General features: G+C 44.0%; 1 protein-coding gene across 1 annotated transcript in view; it reads right to left on the bottom strand.

The window, feature by feature from the left end:
* The window catches only part of SEMA3A (semaphorin 3A), a 302131-nt gene that overhangs the window by 24591 nt on the left and 255513 nt on the right, over positions 1-22027 (bottom strand). The window contains exons 13-14 of the mRNA XM_060258129.1: positions 9640-9681; positions 2879-3036 (exon numbers count right to left, since the gene is read on the bottom strand). Coding sequence (XP_060114112.1) covers positions 2879-3036; positions 9640-9681 — 200 coding nt within the window. The remainder of the gene's footprint in view (positions 1-2878; positions 3037-9639; positions 9682-22027) is intronic.

Raw genomic sequence — 22027 nt, 5'->3', positions numbered from 1 at the left:
TGGTGGTTTTTCAGCTGAGGAGCCCCACATATTTCTTGCCCATGGCCTTGGCTGCTTGACAGTGCTATTGTAAGATCACCTTGGGTATAAGATCCCTTTCAGATTAACACTAGAAGAAGAAGATGAAGATACTGGATTTATATCCCGCCCTCCACTCCGAAGAGTCTCAGAGTGGCTCACAATCTCCTTTACCTTCCTTCCCCACAACAGACACCCTGTGAGGTGGGTGGGGCTGGAGAGGGCTCTCACAGCAGCTGCCCTTTCAAGGACAACCTCTGCCAGAGCTATGGCTGACCCAAGGCCATGCTAGCAGGTGCAAGTGGAGGAGTGGGGAATCAAACCCGGTTCTCCCAGATAAGAGTCCGCACACTTAACCACTACACCAAACTGGCTCTCCACACCAAACTGGCTCTATGAGACCACAAGAGTATTTTTTTTTTTTTGCCCCCAGTATTCTAACAGGGCTGTACACCAGCAAGAGGAAGTCTATAGCGTCTACACGAGGGCAGCAACCATTACAGGTGCTTCATTCATATTGAATAATAAGCATCTTCTTCTTTGGTATAAAATAGCAATCCTTCCACTTCTACACCAAAATAGAATTTATTCTAAGCTTAAAAGCATTAAGCCATGCTCCAGCTTCCAATGACTTTTTGGTCTGGTTTAGATATGAGAGAAATGTCTGAAATTCATTGAGAGATGCCCATTATCCTATGGAAAAACTGAGAAAGAGAATGACCTTTGAATTACTGACCTCTCTAGATGTGTTTGGAAAGTGCTCATTTGTCTGCAGCAGGCCTGGGAGCAGAGGGGGGGAGACCCCGATCCTCTGTATTGCTTGACTGTCCCAGAACAGCTAAACAAACAAATTCTCTTTGAATCTGGCAACCCTGTTAGCAAAGCTGATTTTCAATTCAGGTTTTGTTTCATTGTTTTTCCTGCCAACAAGTCACCAGCTGTTCCTTCAGTTCTACATATTCCATTTTCTTAGCACCAGTTGAAGTCCAACCCATATAAACATAGCACTTCACGGTCAGACTCTGGGCGTTTTCCCACAGAACTTACCGCGGAGTGACGTCCCTCTTCACCGTGCAGCGTCTGCACGGATTTCCCACCAACTGCTCCACATAACCAGGAAGAGCCTCGACTTTTGCATCGCTAACGTAAACTGGTTTTTAGCGGTTTACATCTGCGACGCAAAAGGTCTGGCACTTCCTGGTTCTGCGGAGCAGTTGGTGGGAAATCCGCGCAGACGCTGCGCGGTGAAGAGGGACGTCGCTCCGCGGTAAGCTCTGTGGGAAACAGCCTCTGTGTGAACACAAAACAATAAAAACAGGGCTGAGTTTCAAAAACGGTCATGTGCTTTAAGAAGTGCTGAAGGGCTTGAGTATTCCTAGTAATAGCGCTGGAGCTAGGATGCTGGCAGAAGTCCAGTGCCCCAGGCACAGTGCCCCTCCCTGCCCCTGTCTGGTGCACTCCTCCTTCCCCCCCACCCTTGCCCCCAGTGAGGGCGAGCTTGGCTGGCAGTGGTGCAATTCGCACAGGGCACCACACCACCAACTGCCCTAGATCCGCCTCACACGCTGCTTCTGTGCTTCCGGAAGCACAGACACGGTGTGGGAGGTGGAGCTACCATAGTAGGTGATGAACCATGCTGTGCAGACTGCACCACTGCTGCCAAGCTGGGAAATTTCCCTTGCCTGGGGTGAGGCCTGGGAGTGGGGGAGAGCTGAAACCAGAGCTATGGCAGTCGGTGGCGGGGGACGCTGTGTAAACTTCACCGCCAGTGCCAAGCTGGGAAATTTCCCTTGCCAGGGGTGAGGGCAAGGGTGGGGGAGGGAGCTGAAACCGGCACCCTCTTCCTTGGGCCATGCTCCAGGCAGCCGCCTCAGCCTGCCTAATGGATGTCCAGCCATGCCTAGTAAGAATGAGACTTACTCAAGCTGTTTGCTTTGGAAAGACCCATCTGCTTCAAAAGTGATTCCCTATGTGATGGGCATAGAGTTGGTCTTCAAACGAAACAGACACCTAAAGCCTCCTTTGGTACACAAGAACTAAGAACATAAGAGAAGCCATGTTGGATCAGGCCAATGGCCCATCCAGTCCAACACTCTGTGTCACACAGTGGCAAAATATCAGGCCAATGGCCCATCCAGTCCAACACTCTGTGTCACACAGTGGCAATATATATATATATATATATATATATATATATATATATATATATATATATATATATATATATATACACACACACACACACACACACATACACACACACACACACACTGTGGCTAATAGCCACTGATGGACCTCTGCTCCATATTTTTATCTAACCCCCTCTTGAAGGTGGCTATGCTTGTAGCCGCCACCACCTCCTGTGGCAGTGAATTCCACATCTTAATCACCCTTTGGATGAAGAAGTACCTCCTTTTATCCGTTCTAACCCGACCGCTCAGCAATTTCATCGAATGCCCACGAGTTCTTGTATTGTGAGAAAGGGAGAAAAGGCCTTCTTTCTCAACCTTCTCCATCCCATGCATAATCTTGTAAGCCTCTATCATGTCACCCTGCAGTCGATTCCAGCCCCAAAGCAGAGGACAAAATGCATTAAGCTGAAGAATACTTAAGACAGTTATGCCAGCTATTACAAATGCTCACTTAGCTTGCTTAGTTTTTAACAATGAAGGTTAAGATACATCAACTGCAATTGGCTATTTCAATGGTTATGGTATGAGCCTCCATGTCAGACCTTGAATGCCAGATGCTGGGGAGAAATGGGTGTGGCCATCTGCTTTTGTGAGCTTCTTGCTGTCTAGCATTGCAAACCAATGGCTGAACTGGATGGACAAGAAGGCTTGACGAGAGCTGTCCTCACCTCTTTGCCGTGGGGAAGTAGCGAGAGCAGGAGGAACCATCCCAGGCACAGTAGGGATCCCGAGCAAGGCAGCACTCTGCACAGGCTTTCCCGTACACATCACAGCGGTGTAAGGGAAGCTGGGAAACACCGACAGCTGAGCCAATGTAGAGCTGTTGCTGGGGGGGGGGTAGGGGGAGGAGAAAGAAACAGGAAATTGTGCTGAAGGCAATTAAAACAAGCAGCAAAACGGGAGTGTATTAGCTATTTAGCATTCCTGCTTTGAAATCTAGCTTCTGCATTCTGCCGGGTTGTCCAAGAAAAGAAACTTTGCCTTCTCCTAAAGAGAGACATCTCTTTACACATTAGACAGGCAATCTACATTAATGCAGCAGAAAACAAGAATGTGGGTCCATTTGCTTTTTAGGCCCTGTTGGACAAGGTTGTCAGCTGTAGATAGAGAAATTCCTGGAAATTTGAGAGTGGAAGGGTGGAACCTCAACAGGGTAAAATGCTACAGAGTCCACCCTCCAAAGTAGCCATTTTCTCCAGGGGAACTGATCTCTGTACTCTGAAAATCATTTGTAATTCCAGGATGTCTCTGGCCCAACTGGAGGTCGGCAACCTGTAGTGCTTTTTGGGTTCAAACAGACTTTGGTTCTGAAGGCTGACTCCAACTTTGGTCAAGAGGCTTCCTTTAAGATTCTTAGTTAGGCCTCTTGACTGCCAAAACAACTGTCTGTGTTCACAAAGACCCACATAGCTGGTAATCAGTGACTCAGAATGCAAAATGGCACAAATTTAAGATTCAATGACAGAATATTAAAATTAACATTTTTACTATTAAAATTTTACTTTTCTGTCATTGAATCTTAAATTTGTACCATTTTGCATTTTAAACCACTCCCTACCAGATAATTTTACTATACTGACATTGGATCTTAAATTCGTACCAGTTTGCATTCTGAGCCACTGACTACCAGCTATGTGTGGCTTTGCTCACTGTACCGGATTCCTAGTCTGAGGAAGTGTGCTTAGAGAGCACATGAAAGCTTACGTTCCAAATAAAACTAAGTTGGTCTTAAAGGTACAACTGGACTCCTATTTTGTTCTACTACTTCAGACCAACACAGCTGACTACTTGGGTCTGCGTTCACAAAGAAAATTGGATTGGAATGTGGCCTTCTGATAGTGGTTGCACTGTGAAAGCCATCTAGCCTTCCTAATTACGAGATTCCTTTCAGCTGAACCTAGTTCTCTGAAGAAGTGGGAACCAAGGCCATCTGTAGTCACATGACCCTTGCATTCCCCTAGCAACTAAGGAAGAGCCTGCTCGGCTCTGATTGGTTGCCAACGGCCTGGGGGCTAATTAATCTTGCATAAATTTCACTATGCTGTGATGACCAGTGTGAGCTTTTCCAGAGAATGTTGCTCTCTGACACTCCATCCAAGTCAGAGATGACTCAATTCTCACTCCATGGCCAGATGGACTGAACCTCTGACATTCCATCATGTCAGTGGTAACTAGTCATTGAGAACCGGTGCCAGGCTGAACACTTTGGATTTCTTTGGAACTGTCCTCCAGCCTGTCTGCTCGAACTCTTTGTAACTACTGTGTCATCTAGTCTGGTGAAGGATAGATATTTTTGTTTTGTGTCTCCTCACAAGCCTTGACTTTTAATCTTTTGCACACAAATAAATCATTTATTTTATTAATCTCTGTTGCGAAGTCTTTCCTCTTTACGTCTCAAAGCTAAGTCCAATAACCTTGACCCCTTGACTACAGTTAAAGTTGTTATTCTGAGCTTCGGTACTGAAAGTCTACCTTGTAGGGCTGGTTTTTATTGTCAATCTGCCGGAAAGGCTTGAAGGTTGACTCTGTCTTCACTGCTGTGGGGATATAGTCTCAGAGCCTGGTGGCAGCCATACCTTTGACCCATAGGGAGGACTTAGCTTCCCTGCAGGATTTTTGATACTTTCTGTGGAGCTCCATGACTGGGCATTAACTATTGGCATCCAGGGCTGTGTGCAAATGGCTGTGTGCAAATGGCTGGACACAACCCTACTGTTGGAATATCCCAAGTTATTCTCCTTCTGTGGATATAGCTCAGCCATGCACATGTGACAGACAGTAAATGGTTAATGTGAGAACTCTGGTGTGAGAACTCTGAGTGACAGGGGAATCAAACAAGATGAGATTGCCAGTTAAGCGTGGTAGCTAAGAATGATAGGTAAGTGTGAAAGAGAGTTAAGCAGAGTGAGAGGATCAAGAAGGAGCCTGAGTTAGGGAAGTGGGATGAATGGCTCTTCCCTGAGGTATTTCTCTCAAGGAACGTCCACCTGCCCCACTTCCCTAACTCAAGAACCTTCTTGATACTAGTAGAGGGAAGTGATATCCAGGGGTCATTTCATAGAACAAGAGGTGCTGGAGCTCATTAGTGCAAGATAACTCATTTGCACATGCCACACCCCCCTGACATCGCCAGAAGATGTACTCAATTATATCAGCTCAGCAGTTACCTTAAAATGCTTCTTGAATTACAATTGTCATAATAAAACCTTACCCCCATCATAATTTTTAAATTGCTTTCTCCTCTGTGGCCACAGCGGCATGATGAAGATTTCCATCTGTCTACTTTATATGTTTTGGTTATTTTCCCATTTCTTTTCCCATTATAGGCTTCATTTTGGATGAAAGTTTGTCAAATCTTAGGGTTCAGCATAATTCTCACGGAATTTGAACAATGGAGTCCAGAAGCAAGTATTTGGGGGGTGGGTGGGTTAATGAGCATAATAAAATTTAGAGGTCCCAGATCTTTTCTCCTGTGAGCTTCTGCCCAAAATGAGGCCTGAGGGAAATAGCTCCTAGTAAAGAGGTGATGGTAACCCCCTATCAAGTGGTTAAGAAGGGATATTGAAACTTGTCTGAATGTTCCTGCCTTCACAACCAAGTATCTTTAAGACAAAGAAGCTTATGCTTGTTTATTTAAGCTGCAACTGCTAAGAAATCTCACTCCTCAGTTTTATAGACCTGTCTGTATAACAGAACAACTACTAGTTTGTATTTATATTTATAGGGTTACCTGTTACCTTTTCTCCTTCTACGTTCTAAACCCAATATCCTCTCTGACCATTTCCCCTCAAAACTGAAAAAAAGTAGTTAATTTTATTTATTTTATTTTATCAAATTTATATCCCACCCTCCCCTAACAGGCTCAGGGGGGCTCATTTTGAATTACCGTTAGCCTCTCATATGCGGTTAGCAGACAAAGACAAAAGAAGGATGTCAGTGGGATCGATTTCACACGAGGGCTTGTTCCGGGTGGAGAGCCCTTTTGCCCCTGGCGCTTTTCTCCATTTTCACACAAGCTGCCCCGGAGCTGCGAGTTGGCCTGCCGCTTTTCTGTGACAAGCACAAACGGCTTGTAAGAGGATCTCGCTTGCTGCGGAAAAGCAGCGTGCCAACTCGCAGCTCTGGGGCAGCTTGTGCAAAAACTGAAAGAAATGCTGGGAGCAAAAGGGCTCTCCACCTGGAACAAGCCTAGTGCGAAATCAGTCTAGGTTTCTCAGTTCCCTTGGCTGGGTCAGCAGATACATTTAAACAACTGGGTGGGACAGATAAACAAAGAAGAAAGTAAGTAAGAAAGAAGGGGCTGCTCAGCCAAGAAAAATAAAATTGGAACTTGGGAAGTGGAAAAATTGTTATAGTACACAGACCTTGTCATGGTAGGGACCTGAGCCAGGGGTTTCTTCTATTGTTCTTGAGCAAGTTAAGATACCACCATAGCTAGAGTGTAGCAAACTGCTCTTTGCTGGGCTGCAGGTCTTCTGGAATCAAGGTGTCCACCACAAGTGTTTAACAATTAAGCCATAAGACCAATTCCTCAACAATTTAATCAAGTGGGAAATGGGGGAAGACAAGACACAGGCCCCAAAGCGTGGCTGTGCATATGGGTGCTCCCATGACCACAGCTTTTCCTCTTCTCTTAGGAGTGAGCACCTCTGTCTAATCAACATAGCTGAATACAAGAACCAGAACATTCAAAGCATGAAACCGTCTCTGTTCTAGAATCAGGAATCAAAGCTTTCTCAGATTTTCAGTATAGTGATTACAATTGCTGGCCTCCAGGTGGGACCAGGAGATCCCAATTTCAATTGATCTCCAGACTACCGAGATCTGTTCCTCTGGAGAAAATGGCTGGTTTGGACAGTGAACTTTCTCTCATTATACCACACTGAGATTCCTCTCCTCTCCTCCCCAAACCCAGCCCTGCCTAGGTTCTGCCCCCAAATCTACAAGGAATTTCCCAACCCAGAGCTGGCAACCCTACAGAGATCCAAAGTTAGAAGCTAGTTCTCACAAATCCCACTTTTTCCATTCTCCCCAATTTTCACCCATGTCTAAAGTACCATTATAGGCTTCATTTTGGATGGATAATTTGGGCTTTGTAAACCGATGAGAGAACATTCATATTGTTTTCTGATGTATCAGGAAAAATTGTAAGCCTTGCTGCTTACAGAAAGAGGCCTTTGAGAGAGAAGCTGACCCGTGGACTCATTCTCTAATACAATCAGCTGCTTTCAGAAGAAGGTTCTTGTAAAAATAAATCAAAAGCAGAATATTCTGTTGCCACATGAGCACACACATACAACTTGACAGCTGTGTTTTGAAGATAGGATTTTCTATAGTATACCTTTTTGAAATCTCCCCTACCCCGTTATTTCAGGTAATAAAAGTATTTCATTCCAAACACATTCATTTTAGCCAATCTTCCAATATACAGCAGGGATCCCACCTGGGCATGGTAGGTGGGATCCCTACTGAACTTTCATGGTTCCTTATCCCTTTGCAATAAAAAGCCATGCCAATTGCATACCTAATTTGTATCTTTATTTTTTTTTAAAAAAAATCTTATTTTTCTTTTGTTTTAAGTTATAACGCGTTTGTTATCAGGAGGAAAACCCTATTAGATAAATCTATTACAAGTTTCTCAAAATCACAAAAGGCTGCAAAATATCTGTTAAAGACCATCTCATGATTTAGCTTGGCTTATTTGAATACCAAATATTCATTTATTTATGTACAGAACAGAAAGGATCCAACCTGGAAATTCCAAAGACCTGATGGTACTGACGTCTTTAGAAGAGGGAGTAGAAGAAGATAGAAGAAGATATTGGATTTATATCCCGCCCTCCACTCCGAAGAGTCTCAGAGCGGCTCACAATCTCCTTTCCCTTTCTCCCCCACAACAGACACCCTGTGAGGTGGGTGGGGCTGGAGAGGGCTCTCCCAGCAGCTGCCCTTTCAAGGACAACCTCTGCCAGAGCTATGGCTGACCCAAGGCCACGCTAGCAGGTGCAAGTGGAGGAGTGGGGAATCAAACCCGGTTCTCCCAGATAAGAGTCCGCACACTTAACCACTACACCAAACTGGTTCTCCAGTAGCAATACCCACCCATTCCTCCCTATCTGTGATAGCAACGAGTTTGCCATTCTCTTGTTCTTCATGAGGGTCCACTGACTCTTGAACAAAAGCAGCAACAAGAGACAGAAGTAGGAAAGTCCTGCTTCACAAAGGTCACGGGTGGCTGGATATATCACAACACCACCTCATCATTCTACTGGTCTGGAACACTTATTGCCGTCCATTGAGTTACCTCTGGCAGATGAGCATTGTATCTAATACAGTTCTGCTCTGACTTTCAGGGGCAGAGAAAAAAAAACTCTGCTCCATCCTCTATATGACAACTCTTCAAATACTTGAAGATGGCTATCATCGCTTTTCAGCTGCCTATCATATTACTTTTCAGTCATCTCCTCTCCAGGCTAAACATACTCAGCTCCTTCCAACCTTTATTCTTAGGATTTGGTCTCCAAAACAGACGTGGGATGCATTTGGAATTCTCTGACTTGTTCAAGTGGTACAAAGTACAAAAGGGTATAGGTAGGTGAAGAAGCTACGTATTATAGCAGCATTAGCCCTGGATGTAGTAACTGCTCCCTCACACTATGTGCTTTTGGCGATCTTTTAGCCAATCTTCCCTTCTCACCGTGAGCCACAATATCATTAAAATCTGTATGACGTTGTCCTGAACATGTCCCTTTACACCCTTCTGTTTATTCAAACATAGCTCCTTAAGAATAGCTTTGGAAGTCATAGTAGTCACTAGTCACTGTGATATACATCTAACATTTTAAGGGTTTTAGCTGTAAAAGTTCAACAGTTTTGTACGGGACTTAAAATGCTTCAATTTGGCTGGACAATGTCCTTCATTTTGCATATGCCTTAGCGAGGCACAAGGAAGCAATACATGGCTGCCATTTTAATTACTACTAAAGCATAAATAAAGGCCGTTTTCCCACTGACCTTACTCCGGAGCGACGTCCCTCTTCACCACGCAGCGTCTCCGCGGATTTCCCACCAACTGCTGCGCACAACCAGGAAGAGCCGCGGCTTTTGCGTCGCAGATGTAAACTGTTTTTTAGCGGTTTACATCTGCGACGCAAAAGCCGCGGCACTTCCTGGTTGTGCGCAGCAGTTGGTGGGAAACCCGCGGAGACGCTGCGCGAAGAGGGACGTCGCTCCGGAGTAAGGTCAGTGGGAAAACGGCCAAAGACTTTTTTCAATTTGCCTGTCAGATATTTGTTAAGAAACTGAAAACGTTTCTGGAAAAGTTTGGGTGGGCAGTTGGCATAAATATCCATTCAGAGAGCCAAGTTAACATCTCTGAAATTTTGCACTGCATCAATATTTAAAGAGACCACTGCTGCACCTAACGTACCTGCTTTGTAGATATCTTCATTGCCAAAATAGCTGTCGGTTCCTAGAAAACAGAAGGAGAGGGAGCATTCAGTCATTGCTTTCCTTAACAGAAGGATATGTTGTTTGAGATGGTAGCCATGCGGGTCTGCAGTAGAACAGTTAGATTTGAGTCCAGTAGCTCCTTAAAGATTAACAAGAGTTCCAGGATATAAACTTTCAAGTGTCAAAGCTTCATCAGTCAGGATGAGAACTGGCCTCTTACACTTGACTTTTGCTAGTGATAACTTTCACATTTAACATTGATGCAGCCATGGGGGCACTTGAATACGTTTGTTGCCATGCAACTCTGTGTATCAAAAATCCTGACATGGAAATTCTTCAAGTATTTGTTTTACAAAAGCACACAACAGGTGTGAAACTTGCTTACTCCCCAGCATACCACATATTGCAAATTCACAACCAGCCTTGGGGATATGGACCACTCCTTATTGTCCTTAGATTCATGTTGTGTGTCAAATTGGTAGTGATGAATATTAACCAATTTCACCCAAGTTTGAAACCCACTTCCTGGACAACTTTTGTCCCTCCAGACTAGAAGAAGAAGAAGAAGAATTGCAGATTTATACCCCGCCCTTCTCCCTGAATCAGAGACTCAGAGCGGCTTACAATCTCCTATGTCTTCTCCCCCCACAACAGACACCCTGTGAGGTGGATGGGGCTGGAGAGGGCTCTCACAGCAGCTGCCCTTTCAAGGACAACTCTTGCGATAGCTATGGCTGACCCAAGGCCATTCCAGCAGGTGCAAGTGGAGGAGTGGGGAATCAAACCCAGTTCTCCCAGATAAGAGTCCACACACTTAACCACTACACCAAACTGGCTCTCCTAGTGATGAGGATGTTAGAACACAGTTTTCACAACAGTGGAATACTCCACATAGGGCTGATATTTTCAGGGGGAGCCCCAGATGAAGGACACCAAGCACCTTTACAGTTTCTTAAGATTGTTTACCTAGTCAAGGTCAGACCAAGCAACCCCTAGGGTGCTTCATCTCCACTGACCCTATGGGGGATATAATATAGCTGAGTGAAAGCTCATCACGAAGACTCCCCATTCAGTACTGGAAGGCATGAGTTAAGGGCTACAATGAAATATTTGCTCAGCTGTTTAGAGAGCCTCACAAACTGGGTTAAAAGAGCATTTGTTAACAAGGTAATGTCTCTGGAATGTGATATGTTGTCGAAGGCCGGAGTCAATTGTGTCAAGCCCTTGCCGTGTTTTATGCTCTGAGAAATGTACTGTGCATCAACCGCTTGCTATTCCCTTCCCCCCATCTTGCTTGCTGCACTGCTATCTGTGTAACTTGTTACTGAAGCTAGGCCAACCGAGACAGTCAAGGTCAGTTGCTGAATTAGTGAATTAGATAAAGACACTCACATTCCCAGGAAGGGGGAGAGAGGAATTAGGGCGCCAGTCACCCGCCAAAATCTCCCACTCTTAATTCCTGTTTCTGCTTGAATGTTATAACAGTTACGATAACATATATAAGGGGGCAGTGGGATGTGTGGATGAGTTTCTGCAAAACCCTGTTTTGCCTCCACATGTATTGGTGAACAAACTCTGCCATTGAAATGGACTGTGTGACTCAATGAACTTGAGGGGGTCTTGACAAACTGGTTGTTGTAGATTTTCCAGGCTGTGTGGCCATGGTCTTGGTAGCAATTGTGACTGGCATCCTCAGAGGTGTAACCCAGAAAACTGGAGTTCTCTCTGGGTCAAACTGAGAAGAAGTTGGTAGGCAGGTAATTTATATCTGGTGAAACGTCAGATCTCACAATGCCAAGACCACGGCCACACAGCCTAGAAAATCTACAACAACCAATATCTGGAATGCCTTCAGTTTGGCTAGAATTCTAAATAAAAAGCATTGTACTTGGTATATTGGAATTCAGGTAGTTATTCATTCTTCAATGACAGAAAATTAGATTCAAACACCTCAGGGATATATGAAAACTCAAAAGTGATGGGTTACATGAAAGTTCATATCAGATTTCTATATGAAGCTCAGTTCCTTGGGCACTAAGCCTCCACCTTTGAACTCCAGATACTTCCACATGGCTAAGGAACTAAGAGGCTACAGAGGCAACCTCAATGACTTCCTGTTAGATGCTTCTTTTAATTTGCCTCCTGCCTCCTCCTTCTGCTTACCAGATAGTTTGTTGACCCACCCTCCTGCTAAGCCAGGAAATACCTGTGCCTTTGGCCAGATGCAGACCTTTCTATCACCCTGCAGGAACAGTAGCCTGCCTCTACGTTCAAGAAATAGGGTTACCAGCCCCCAGATGGTAGAAGGAGCCCCCCCCAAAAAAAATTCTGTCCACCACTGACTAGCTGGCTGGTGGAGGAAGCCCAGTCCCCAACAGCCATGACCCTACATGAAGTTCCCAACATGATGACATTGTGCAGAAGTGACATCATCATGCTGGGGATATTGCATGGAAAACATCACAGTGCAATGTTCAACATGTGATGTCATCACATCGGGGACATTTCAGGCAGCAACGATTAACAGGCCATGTGTTAGAAAATAAACATGGGCACACACACACACAGATTCACATAAATATATATCTGAGTGGCTACAGTGGTTCCATTTTTCCAGGCAACCTGAAAATGAACGCAAAAGAGAATTTTGCTACAATGAGAGAGAGAAAGACTACAAAGCTCCAACATTAGCCACAGAGACATATTCAGAGCCCACAAACAGCCACCTTTGGGCTTCTTGAGGCTGCTTGGTTTTCAGCCACAGTCCCCACTCCTCCTCAACAACTTTGTAAGTAAGCTTTCCCCTGACCCAGTTTCCCCTTACAATGGTTGAACTGAGTACAACTCCTTCTACTCCATCTGTTACTTCTGACTGACAGCTTTCTGAGACAGAACAAAACTACTAAAGAGAAAAAGATGTATTTATTTATTTACCTTCTTTGTAGGCTGCATTTCTTACTGAGACAAAAGTTGGACAAAGGATATTTATGCTCAAGGAAAACTTACGGTTACAGCACATACCTACTTCCTGCAAGTTTGCTGGAAAATCTCAATGTCAAGCGCCGATATTTCCCAATAACAGAGTCCTTTTGTTTTGTATCAAAAGATATGTTTATTGCAAGAAACTCAGGAGCTTTTACCAAGGACACAAGCCTTGGGAGTAATGGGATTACAGGGTAGCAACAGTTACACAGTTACTATATAGCAGGGGTGGCCAACGGTAGCTCTCCAGATGTTTTTTGCCTACAACTCCCATCAGCCCCAGCCAGCAGGGCTGATGGCTGGGGCTGATGGGAGTTGTAGGCAAAAAACATCTGGAGAACTACCGTTGGCCACCCCTGCTATATAGGATATCATCAAAGGTTACATTACAGATGCATACTTGAGTCACAGGTTCAAAGGTTCCTAAGCAACTGTCTATTTATTACTAAGGCATCTTAGGCTATTGAAAACAACAGAAACCTTCTCACACTTCTTTGTGAACAGATAAGGGTTGTCTGTGTGAAACCGAGGGAGGCCGCTTTGAGGAACCAACTGCCAGCCTATACCATAAACATCCCAGGGCCAGATGTTTTTGCTACGTGCCCTCTGGGTTGTAAATAATGGGGGAGAGCTGGTGACATGCTCTCTACATAGTAAAATGTGGTCCAGAAATGAGCGTGCTTGACTTACTGCCCCCCCTAAACTCCCCTTCTAGCATAGAATTATTTAATGCTGGGGCTCTCACATTTGAACTTATTACCCATTTGTCATGGGCCGTTGAGAAATGTTTCCACCTAATCAGAAAGTATAACACACCCCACTTCAGCTTAACATCTTCTAACAAAAATCTGTAATCTTTCATTGAAATCTGCCTCCGTTCCTGAGGACTGGAAGGTAGCAAATGTCACCCCCATCTTTAAAAAAGGTTCCAGAGGAGATCCGGGAAATTACAGGCCAGTCAGTCTGACTTCAATACCGGGAAAGTTGGTAGAAACCATTATCAAGGACAGAATGAGTAGGCACATTGATGAACACGGGTTATTGAGGAAGACTCAGCATGGGTTCTGCAAGGGAAGATCTTGCCTCACTAACCTGTTGCATTTCTTTGAGGGGGTGAACAAACATGTGGACAAAGGAGACCCGATAGATGTTGTTTACCTTGACTTCCAGAAAGCTTTTGATAAAGTTCCTCATCAAAGGCTCCTTAGAAAGCTTGAGAATCATGGAGTAAAAGGACAGGCCCTCTTGTGGATCAAAAACTGGCTGAGTAATAGGAAGCAGAGAGTGGGTATAAATGGGCAGTCTTCGCAGTGGAGGACGGTAAGCAGTGGGGTGCCGCAGGGCTCGGTACTGGGTCCCATGCTCTTTAACTTGTTCATAAATGATTTAGAGTTGGGAGTGAGCAGTGAAGTGGCCAAGTTTGCGGATGACACTAAATTGTTCAGGGTGGTGAGAACCAGAGAGGATTGTGAGGAACTCCAAAGGGATCTGTTGAGGCTGGGTGAGTGGGCGTCAACGTGGCAGATGCGGTTCAATGTGGCCAAGTGCAAAGTAATGCACATTGGGGCTAAGAATCCCAGCTACAAATACAAGTTGATGGGGTGTGAACTGGCAGAGACTGATCAAGAGAGAGATCTTGGGGTCATGATAGATAACTCACTGAAAGTGTCAAGACAGTGTGCGTTTGCAATAAAAAAGGCCAATGCCATGCTGGGAATTATTAGGAAGGGAATTGAAAACAAATCAGCCAGTATCATAATGCCCCTGTATAAATCGATGGTGCGGTCTCATTTGGAGTACTGTGTGCAGTTCTGGTCGCCGCACCTCAAAAAGGATATTATAGCTTTAGAGAAGGTGCAGAGAAGGGCAACTAGAATGATTAAAGGGCTGGAGCACTTTCCCTAAGAAGAAAGGTTGAAACGCTTGGGACTCTTTAGCTTGGAGAAACGTCGACTGCGGGGTGACATGATAGAGGTTTACAAGATAATGCATGGAATGGAGAAAGTAGAGAAAGAAGTACTTTTCTCCCTTTCTCACAATACAAGAACTCGTGGGCATTCGATGAAATTGCTGAGCAGACAGGTTAAGACGGATAAAAGGAAGTACTTCTTCACCCAAAGGGTGATTAACATGTGGAATTCACTGCCACAGGAGGTGGTGGCGGCCACAAGTATAGCCACCTTCAAGATGGGTTTAGATAAAAATATGGAGCGCAGGTCCATCAGTGGCTATTAGCCACAGTGTATGTGTGTATATAACATTTTTTGCCACTGTGTGACACAGAGTGTTGGACTTGATGGGCCGCTGGCCTGATCCAACATGGCTTCTCTTATGTTCTTATGTTCTTAACATCTAAGATTTCTTTTACTTCATGGTGATTCTGATCTCCCACCGGGATAGGATCCAGCGCTTTTGGTCTAGGGTGCCAAGGCATCGCTCCAGTAAGTTGCAATGAAAAATTGGGTGTATCTTACTAAGCAATTTTGGCAATTCTAGTTCTACAGTCACTTTGTTGATCACACTATTTATACGAAACGGTCCCAAGAATTTGTAGGCCAGTTTTTTAGACGTTTGTGGTAACGGCAAGTTCTTGGTGGATAGAAACACCGTATTTCCCACTTTAAAGTCCCAATCGGGTGAGTGATGCTTATCATAATGTTTTTTGTATGTCTCTTTGGATAGTTCCAAGTTTTCCTGGATGTTACTCCAGGTCTTCCCCAATTTCCCCTACCATTGCTCGAAGGTGGATGGGCTTTCTGCTGTCAGTCCTCCCAGTAACTGGGGGAAGGGCTTCCCTTCATAGCCATTCACCACCAGGAAGGGGGAAGATTTGATGGAGCTATGCATGCTGTTATTATAACCATATTCCACAAAGGGGAGCAACTCTGCCCAATTCGACTGCTGGTAGTTCACAAAGCACTTTAAATATGGCTCCAGCAATGCATTCACTCTTTCAGCCTGTCCGTCCTTCTGAAGGTGATACATGGAGCTCAGTCCCTGCTCAATACTGGTTAATTTACAGAACTCCCGCCAGAAGTTGGCAACAAATTGTACTCCTTTGTCACTAATCAATTTATCTGGGAAGGAGTGTAATTTCACCATGTGTTGAAAGAATAATTGGGCTAGTTTCTTAGCCGTCGGTATTTGGGAGCATGGGATAAAATGCACTTGTTTAGAAAATGTGTCCACTACTACAAGAATTATGGTTTTCCCCTGGGAGGTAGGGAGCTCCATGATAAAGTCCAGCAATACCACCGACCAGGGTCGGGCTGCTGTCTCTAGTGGTTGTAATAATCCTGGCGGTTTTCCTCCTTGCCGTTTTGCCATTAGACAAATTGGACATGAGGCCACATACTCAGATAAGTCCCTTTTCATAAATGGCCACCAAAATTGCCTATTCACTAGGTGGAGGGTTTTAACATACCCAAAATGACTGGCAATCTTGTTGTCGAGACAGGATTGCAGTACTTCTTTTCTGAGGCTCTCTGGTACGTATAGTTTATTGTCTTTGTACCAAAAGCCCGCCTCGCCTCTTTTCACCCCCTCCGGTTTTGCATCTCCTTCCTTTTCTACCTCTTTACTCAGTTTCTCCCGCCATTGCTCTTCAGTCACTTTGCGCTTTGATTGTGAGCGGGTGGTGATAGCTCCCCCCCCCAAGTGGATGGGGGAAATTAATTAATCAATCACCTCCTCTCTTTGGCTGTTGTGCTGGGACGTCATAGAGCATCCGCTAAAATGTTCTTAGACCCCGGTATGTGTTTTAGCTTGAAATCGAATTTGGTGAAGAACCCCTCCCATCAGATTTGTTTCTCAGTTAGTTTCCAACACCCTGTTAGGGCCTCCAAATTTTTGTGGTCTGTCCATATCTCAAACGGGACCCTCGCTCCTTCGAGCCATGATCTCCATGTCTTTAACATGAATGTTACAGCAAAAGTTTCTTTGTCCCACATTGACCAATTCCTTTGGTCTTGGGGAAAAAATTTGGATATGTAAGCACAGGGCTTTAGGGACCCCCCCCCCTCATCTGGTTGCATTAAAATTGCCCCCACAGCGACATCAGGATGGGTTAACTGGTGAACAGTCTTTTTAATTTATTTAATGTCTCTTGGCAACTTTCTGTCCATTTCAGTTTGGCTCCTGGCCGTGTGGCCTCGGGACCATTCCCTTTCATTTTAAGGAGGTCCGTTAGGGGGAGAATTGTGTGGGCGAACCCCTGTATAAAATTATGATAAAAATTTGCAGACCTGATGAGGGATTGTAGCTGCCTACATGTCCTCAGGGGTTCCCGATCCAGCACAGCTTGTATTTTGGCTGGGTCCATTGCCAATCCCTTCCCCGACACTCTGTAGCCCAGGTAATCCAGTTTCGTCTTATGGAACTCACACTTAGTTAGTTTTGAATACAGTTGATTCTCATAGAGGGTTGCCAATACCTTCCTCACTAATCTCACGTGCGGCGTCCCCATCAAAGGTGGCATCCAACTCTCAGCCCCTGCTGTAATCTACTGGACGTGGCGGCGGTTGCTGGGGTTGTTGCAGCGGCGGTGGTGGCAGGGGTTGCTGCAGTTGCTGAAGTTGGGGTTGTGGGGGCTGTTGTGGTCCCCCCCCCGGTGCTGGTGGTTGCAGCACCCGGTCGAGCTGCCTCCTCACCTCTTGAGTTATGAAGCCATTGTTTGCTCGCATTTCCTCCCTGAGAGTTCTGGCCGTCTCCACCATTTCAAACTTCATCATTTGGAGGAAGTCCCATGGGTCAGGATCTTGTTCCTCCTCTTCTTTGTCTGGGATAGGGTCGGTACCCCGGTCTTCTCGACTATTGCCTTCACTTGCCTCGGATGTGCCTTGATCACTGTTGTCCCCCATCCGTGTGCACGGGGCAGGGGGCAGCGCTAAGATCACTTCCCTCCGTGCTGGTGCTTCATCCATCAGGATAGTAGACCTTCTGGGACCCCAATCCTTTGGGGTTATGAATAGTTGCTGTATGTGCAGCGGGGACCCTCTCCCAGCTGGCCTCCTGGCTTCAAGTATGTGCCACAGAGGCTGTCTCGGGACTATATCTGGTCCTTGATCCTCGCCAACCAGCAGTTCTGGGTTGTCGGGGCCCTCTCCATTATCTGGAGCTCTCTCCGCCATCGCGATACAAAGTTTCCAATTTCAGTTAAGTCCCCAGATGGGTATTACTCCCAAAATGTCAAGTGCTGATATTTCCCAATAACAGAGTCCTTTTGTTTTGAATCAAAAGATATGTTTATTGCAAGAAACTCAGGAGCTTTTACCAAGGACATAAGACTTGGGAGTAATGGAATACCAGCAGTTACACAGTTGCTATATAGGCTATCATCAAAGGTTATATTACAGATGCATACTTGAGTCACGGGTTCAAAGGTTCCTAAGCAACTATCTATTTATTACTAAGGCATCTTAGGCTATTGAAAACATCAGAAACATTCTCACACTTCTTTGTGAACAGATAAAGGTTGTCTGTGTGAAACCGGGGGAGGCCGCTTTGACGTACCAACTGCCAACCTATACCATAAACATCCCAGGGCCAGATGTTTTTGCTACGTGCCCTCTGGGTTGTAAATAATGGGGAAAAGATGGAGAGCTGGTGGCGTGCTCTCTACATAGCAAAATGTGGTCCAGAAATGAGTGCGCTTGACATGTGGCCTCAATCTATGGATTTAGATATCCAGAGATGGGGCTACATATTGCTAATAATTGCATATCTCCCTTTTAATTAGGGATTTACTGCTCTGGGCCTTTCTGCTTGGTCATGTGGCATTCTTATTTAGAAAAAGGAACACTAGACCTGCCATTACCAAACACTGGGGCTTCACACAGTAGTTGTTTGGGCTAGGCCTTAATTTGGTTTTTCTTCTTCTGGAGAAGGAAGGAGCTTAGCCAATTACTGTATCAATAGGTAACTATATCTTTTAGGACTAGGGTTGCCAATACCAAGGTGTGGCAGAAGCAAATCCATGAAAAATTACTAACACAAAACTCAATACTGTTAAATGTCAATACTATTATCCACACAGTTCATACATATAGTTCATTCACAACAATTCATCAAGGTCAAGTAAGTACATACACATAAAAATTTTAACTCACTTTACATAATTAACTTTACATCATTTTTAACAATGACAAAGTGCTAGTGCAAAATTTGAAATGTCCTTTAAACATGTTCAGAATATGAATATACATTCCAAGAGGCCCTCAACATGGATAGCCGGCGTATTCTGCACATTTCAATGAGATCACATCTAAATCAAGGAGGGGTAAGTTGAACAGTTCACAGGTTTTCTATATACAATATAAAGGTGATGAAATACACTTCCATATTACAATAGTAAACATTATAATCCTGAAAACTACTCCTTATTTTTCTCTACCTGGTTTCCAGCACAATGTCTCATCAATGGAGAAACCTCTCACAAAGTACACAAAAAGAAGCGCTTAAATGACCATGTTCAGAGTTAATTGAAAACAGCTGAATGTTACATTAAAGAGAAAAGACCAAAGATACAAGTTGCCAACTTTCTTATCCCTGACTGTAGAAAAGGTGTGGACAAGGGATCCTCCTGCCGCTTCAGGGTCATCAAAAAGCAGAGGGGCAGAAGGAAATGTTGCTGGGCACTCCATTATTCCCTATGAAGACTGATCCCCATAGGGTATAATGGAGAATTGATCTGCAGGTATCTGGGGCTTTAGAGGGGGCTGTTTTTTGAGACAGAGGCAACAACTTTGCTGCATAACATCCAGTGCCTCTCCTCAAAATACCCTCCAAGTTTCAAAAAGATTGGACTAAGGGGTCAAGTTCTATGAACCGTGCTCGCTTCGGCAGCACATATACTAACTGAAACTGTTCTATGAACCCCAAAAGAAGGTGCCCCATCCTTCATTATTTCTAATGGAAGGAAAGCATTTAAAAGTTGTACAGTCCCTTTAAATGTGAAGGCCAGAACTCCCTTCAGAGTTCAATTAGAATAATAGAATTGACGGCTTCCGGTTTCGGCGACGCGCTATTAGGAGCAACTCAGAGCGGCGCATCCACAGCCGCTTCTAAATCGGACTGCTCGAGGGGTCCCCCACGAAGGGTGACTCAACTCTGGGACCCAGGAAGAGTCCCAGAAGGCAGGGAGCTTGTGAGGTTGAATGGGGGTGACAACGAAGGTGGCTGCCCCCTGATTCTGCTCGCTTCTAGCCTCACTGTTCCGATCGCCATTTTTAAATGGCGTGAGGGTCAACTGCTGGCTTTTTCCTTTTTCTTTCCTGATCTAAACGACTCTGCAACATCAAGACAAGCTGCATCTTTACTGTTATCATTGTAAGTTTTCTTTCTTCTTATTGCTTACTTTTAAGACATTGTTCTTGACAAGCAGGGAAATGGAGAACCAGGGCTGAAGCGGAATTCAAGTGGAGGCAAAAGATTGAGAAGGGGGCGGTCCTCTCTCCTTCTCCTTCAAGGCTTCTAAAAGTTTCTGCCTATCTTGGTGATATCTATAATACCTGCATGAGGAGATCCACACCGATCTTTAATTGTAGAAGAGACTTGATGGCTGAATTTAATTGATTTGTTTTAAACTCCCTTCTGGGGAAAATGTTTTGACTTTGGGAAAGTTGTTTGTAAGCATATATGAATGTGAAGGATAGCTGGCTTAAAAGCCATTTGAAGCTTAAACTGAAGTGCCCTGAATGAATTTATATGAGCTCCAATTTGACCTTTAAATGCTAGTAGGCATTATATATTGACCCATAAGACGTAACAGGATCTTTGGTTGGAAGAAGAATATCTGTGCCAATTTCTAAAGCGAATTATAATTCCTTGACGTTGGATGTTATGGATATAACCCTTTAATTTTGCTTTTATCTTTTCTTTTCTTTCTACTTATGGTTGGAATATTTTTGATATGGTTTGAATATTTTTTGCTTTGGATTCATTTTTTTCACCCTTCCTCTCTTGGCTTATCAAATTTGGAGTTTTTTCCTTATTTTTATTATTTTTTGCTTTTCTCTTTGAGAGTGCTTGGTTTTATTTTTCTCTTGGATTATTTGTTTAATTGTTAATTTTTTTTTATCTCATTCTTGGTTTATAAATAGGGCATTCTTCCCTGGATTACAAATTCATACCTTGAAATAGTTGGAAGATCCCATAGTGACTTGGATTTTAATTGAACCATTATTGGCAGAGGACTTGTTATAGTGAATTGTTTTTGTTGCAGTGAATTGAACTGTTTTGCCTACAATTAAGCGTGTTTTGCTAAAAAGTCTTTGCTTATTATTACTTCTACTACTGTTTTGGGTATGACAAATTGTTGATAGAAGCTAAAAGGCTGTTTTTCTTTTAAAACCACTTCCTAACAACAACATTGCCTGGTGGAGATTAGCTTATTGGTTATAAACAGGAACACTGAGTTACAAAACAAACTCTGAAGAGGCATCATATAGACTTGGTGGCTGTGAATGTATTTATTTTAATAAGAATGGAAAATAAAGCTGCGATTGGTTTTAAAGAAACAGTTAAAAAAAGATAATCGAGAAGGAAAAACACCTATACCTTCACCTAGCGCTCTATCTGGGCTAGGGCAATTTACAACCATGCAGGGAGCCATGAAAGAGATGCAAAATACCTTATTGACCACCATAGCACAGCTGACTAGTAAAGTAGAGAATATTGGTGAACAGATGGCAGAGATTAAACAAGAGCTTTCGGAGAACAGCAAACAGACATCAGAGACCAATAAAGTCCTAAAAGTATTAGAGGCCCAGGTGACAGATAATACACAAAAGATGGAACAACTGGGAAAAGAACAGAACATACATGAATCTAGACTTTTGCCATTGGAAGTAGATAGAGCTGCCTATATGTTGAGGCTTCAAAACATACCAAAAGAGAAAACTGAAGATTAGCAGAAAATATTAAGTGAAGCCTTGGCTGAAATTTTATAGGTGACTCCTCAAAAGATGGAAAAAGAGTTTGATCAAGTTAGACGACTGCCATCAAGTTATACAAGACAAAACAAATTACCTAGCAAAGTCCATTTGAAGCTTACAAGAAAGAGGACCAGAGATGATATTTTGAAGCAAGCAAGAGACAAACCCATGATGATAGCTGGAAACATGATGAAAATTCTAAGAGAGGTACCTTCGCCAGTGAGACAAAAGAGGAGAGAATACCAAGCGTTAACAGATTTTCTGAGAGAAAGAGAAATACCCTATACATGGTTAATGCCGGAAGGCCTTCTTTTTACTTACCAGGAGAATAGGTACAGGATAAACTCTATTAATGTGAATGGACTCAACTCTCCTGCCAAAAGGAGGAAGACTTTCAGATATTTGATAAAAATGGAAATGGACATAATTTGTTTGCAAGACATTTTCTAA

The sequence above is a fragment of the Heteronotia binoei genome, chromosome 17, assembly GCF_032191835.1.
Source record: "Heteronotia binoei isolate CCM8104 ecotype False Entrance Well chromosome 17, APGP_CSIRO_Hbin_v1, whole genome shotgun sequence".
In the NCBI taxonomy this organism is placed as follows: Eukaryota; Metazoa; Chordata; class Lepidosauria; order Squamata; family Gekkonidae; genus Heteronotia; species Heteronotia binoei.
This window is presented reverse-complemented; position numbering and strand designations above follow the sequence as displayed.